Here is a 3,940-nt window from a genome sequence, read left to right as displayed (position 1 = left end):
CTCAAAATAGACCCTTTAACAAATCGATTTGTATTTAAATTTGAATCTTATCTAAACATGCACGACAGAGGATCGTTACGATTTCTTTTTATATGTTTTAAGACGTGACTACTAATTAAGTATAATTTTGTAGAAAGTATTCTACCTGATGTAAAGAAGCTTCGAGCATTGAACGGCGACGATCTTCATCTTCAAGGCGACGGCGAGCATCTTCCAGTTGACCTGCGATTTGGGTCTTCAGATAAATGACGTTCTCGATGTTGACCTACGACATTTGCAATCAAATAAATTGCAGGAGATTATTAAATTAAGTAATTCATTTAAGAAACATTAATTTTATATTTCGTTATAAGAATATTATGAAGTATAATTCGTTCACCTTCAAATCCTGCACTTCCTTCGTCAATTCTATATTTTCCTGAGACAGCCTGGTCTTGTGGGTGGTGATATCGACGATGGTGCGGTTCAGTTCTTCGATCTTAACGTTAAGCTCAGATACGTGCACTTCGAGTTTCTCCACTGTCTTTATCGACATCAACTTCTCCTTGGTGACATTGTCGAGCTGAGCGAGGAGTTCGTACACCTCCTGTTGGAACTTGGATTTCTCTTTGTCAGCTCTGTAAACAACGTCAATTAAATATTAAGAGAATCGTGTTACTTTTGGCATAATTTTCTTTAATTACATTTATTTTTGTATTATTGTCAGTTATACAATTTATACTCTCAACTGCACAGTAAATTAATTTGTCGCAATTGCAATTTGTAATAACACTTGTACTACTCATTGTGTACTGACGAGAGTAACGCGTGAAATTTAAACGATGAACTACATGATTCATTCATTAATCCTGAATTATCTTGTACTACGGAATATTCAACGAAATTTCACAGAGTACCGTCATCAATCGCCATCTTATAACAGTGCCAACGAAAACAGCAGCTGGAATCTTTCCATCTAAATAATGTCTAAGAACAACATATCAGAAAATCATTGCTTGGAATAAAATGCAGTCGTCTGTTATGTCAACGTACAGAAATCATTAATCATCAGTTATTTCTAGTATTTGAGTGGTTGCTGAATCATCCATTAATCATAAAAGTAAACTAGCATTAATTACTTTTATTTACAAGAAAGTCAACTGCTGAATCGTTAGTTTTTCTTTTTAACAATCTTTAGTCTATGAATAATTATTGGATAAAACAATCTGAATAATTGTCTTTCAGTATGTTTTCCTCAGAACTACTCCTCCCTGTTTTCGTCGAACCCACTGGACAATATGTTTTTGAACAAATAAAAATAAAATGTAAGAATAGAAAGAGTGCGAGAAAGAGGGAATTGGACCGCTGCTGTAGCGATGGTCCACCTACACGTAACATAGAGAGAGGGTGTAAGGTGTCGGTCGATTCCGAGGATAGTGGGGATTCGGACCGGCCGCCTGTACTAATATGGCGCGGCAACAGAGGGTTGTGTGGATTGCCGCGCGACTCGCACGGTTAAAAATAGTCATAAGCCGAGTAGCGGCCGAGCAGCGCGAGCAAAGAGTCCCGCGGGCGAGTCGTAACTGAATAAAAGCGTATGATCAAGAGAGAGAGAGAGAGCAAAGAAATAAAGAAAGTTAGAAAACTAGTATGCACAAGAAAAAATGATTAGTCCTATTTCTTGTCAAGATACATAAAAAAGTATCAGTGCAATCCTTGTCATCAGAATCCTGTATTTATACAAGAATCATTGGGAAGCTTTACACAAATAAGATTTTGAACAAATTTAATTTTGAGTTTAATAAAAAATCATGATTAGTATATTTTTATATAATGAATTCATGTAATAATTAATTAATAAATATTAGGGGTTGAAATTCTAGGAATATAATTCGTCGTATCTTTTAAATCGGTAATTATGTATGATGTTTTAGGGAGATTTTATTGGCAATGGGAAATGCGTGTAAAAAATAAGTAACAGGGAAAGAGGAAGAGAGTTGGAGAAGGGTTAGGAGTAAAAATAAAAAGATGATGAAGGTAGATTTAGAGATTGGGGGAATAGGATAGAAGCCGAGGAATTTAGAGAGAAATGAAGTTATTTGAGTAGCTGGAGAGGAGGATATATAACACTTTGATTCCTGAATTATTTTTTATCAATGTTAAATCTGTTGGGAAACAATTAGATCGTGTTAAAAAAAGTTTTCACTCGGATAAAAGGCATTCTAATATTTAAGAATACAAATATACCTCAATTCATTATAAATTATGAAATTTATAAGAATTTCATAAATGCAATGTTTCGTTCACGTGTCATATGTCAACGATAAAATCGAGAGGGACGTCGTTGCGACAGCACGTGAAAGAGAGCACATGATAAAATAAAAAGTAAATCTTCGAAAACAAAAAAGGAAATGTATGAATTAATGTAATGTGTATAATGTATAATGTTTTATGTTTTTATATCACCTAGTGCAAGGTTTTTCTAACATCTGAATACTCTATCTTTGCTTCTATTACTGTTTCCCATTATTTTGGAATGTAATGGCAAAACAATATATTTAGAATATTTTTAAAGTTATTACGGAAAAGCAATGGCATGTGCATTTTATGTTCGTAGCACCATTCGTAATTCCCGTTGGACACTTTAATGGCGATGGTGATGATAGACTATCTCGCCCGTTGAAATATTAAGAGGCAATTATCCCTTGCTTAGCCGCGACATCGTTGACACATAAATGTCGCAATTCTTTCACTGTAAAATACATTTAGAATGGAATCCTGTTGGGCTCTGTTTACAGATTGTATTCTTGATCAACCATTCCATGTATGTGCATGCCAGAGTTATAATACTATCTTTTATCTTGTCCAGTGAATAAAATAATTCTATTACATTTATGTTTATATCATTCGATTTTCTGATTTTATCATTCTCTTATCTATTTTTCATATCATTTGATTTAATTATGAATAAATAATAATCACTGAATATAATTCTGACACGTTTTCTTCTTTCATCTCTTGAATACTAAATCAAATCTTTCTTGTAAATAATAGAATTTGATCTGTCACTCTTGTTACGAAATCAAAATTACCATTGAACTAATTAAGTATATCTTTTCTATGATTTTACATCTTTCTCATCTTTACTTAAAGTGAATTAAAACATTTCCGAAAAATTATTTGTTACTCTATATAATGCAAACATTCCTGTACCGCAACTTAGAGCAACAACTTGGAAGATTTTCGACATTCCAAAATTCGGTAGAGACATTAACAATGGAGATTGGGGAGTTGGCGACGCGGCGTCTTGATGACAGCTCGGTGAATTTTCGAAACGGAGGCGTCCTTGTAACGGCGCGGCGCGGCGTCTATCATTCGTCGGCGTACCGCGGCGGGACGTCGAAAAGGACGCGGGTTATGTTTAGAAGTACTGGGAGAGAACGATCTACGTGTATTTCAGGTGCGAGTAAGTTCGTTATTTGGCCGTTGGCCAGTACCATCGAATATAATTCCCACAATTTTCGAATACGTTTTCGTTCCACATGACACTCGCTATAACTAACGGGCGATCGTGATTCATCCTTGTTTTCCACTTTGCCCGTATCCCTTTCTTTTATCTTTCATTTATTCATCGAGTCTATTCGGGAAATGAAACCGAGTTTCGACGAACGTTCGCACTTCCGGTGAGACTGTTTATTGACTCGGTTGCCAGCACTCGCGCGCTTTGACCTCAAAGAACGAAATCGAGAGGCTACGATTTTATTTTCACAGGTGTATATAATTAACCACAATTTGTTGGTGTTCCGATTCCGACGTTCCCCATTCCCCACTCAAGATTCGAACTGAGCGCCTGTTTGGATTTCATCCTATCGAACGTTACTTGGATTTAATATCCGCTCAACTAGATTCGAGTTTATAATGTGTGTTTGGATTACTCGCGTGAAACGTGAATATCTAATTT

General features: G+C 35.5%; 1 protein-coding gene across 1 annotated transcript in view; it reads right to left on the bottom strand.

The window, feature by feature from the left end:
* LOC108632572 (paramyosin, long form) overlaps positions 1-3,940 on the bottom strand; it is a 19,986-nt gene that overhangs the window by 10,625 nt on the left and 5,421 nt on the right. Inside the window, exons 5-6 of the mRNA XM_018037226.2 lie at positions 380-617; positions 146-265 (exon numbers count right to left, since the gene is read on the bottom strand). Of these exons, the coding sequence (XP_017892715.1) occupies positions 146-265; positions 380-617 (358 nt within the window). The remainder of the gene's footprint in view (positions 1-145; positions 266-379; positions 618-3,940) is intronic.

The sequence above is a fragment of the Ceratina calcarata genome, unplaced genomic scaffold, assembly GCF_001652005.2.
Source record: "Ceratina calcarata isolate Rehan_Ccalc_2016 unplaced genomic scaffold, ASM165200v1 scaffold162, whole genome shotgun sequence".
NCBI lineage: Eukaryota > Metazoa > Arthropoda > Insecta > Hymenoptera > Apidae > Ceratina > Ceratina calcarata.
Note: the sequence above shows the minus strand (reverse complement) of the source record. Positions and strands in the feature narration are given on the sequence as shown.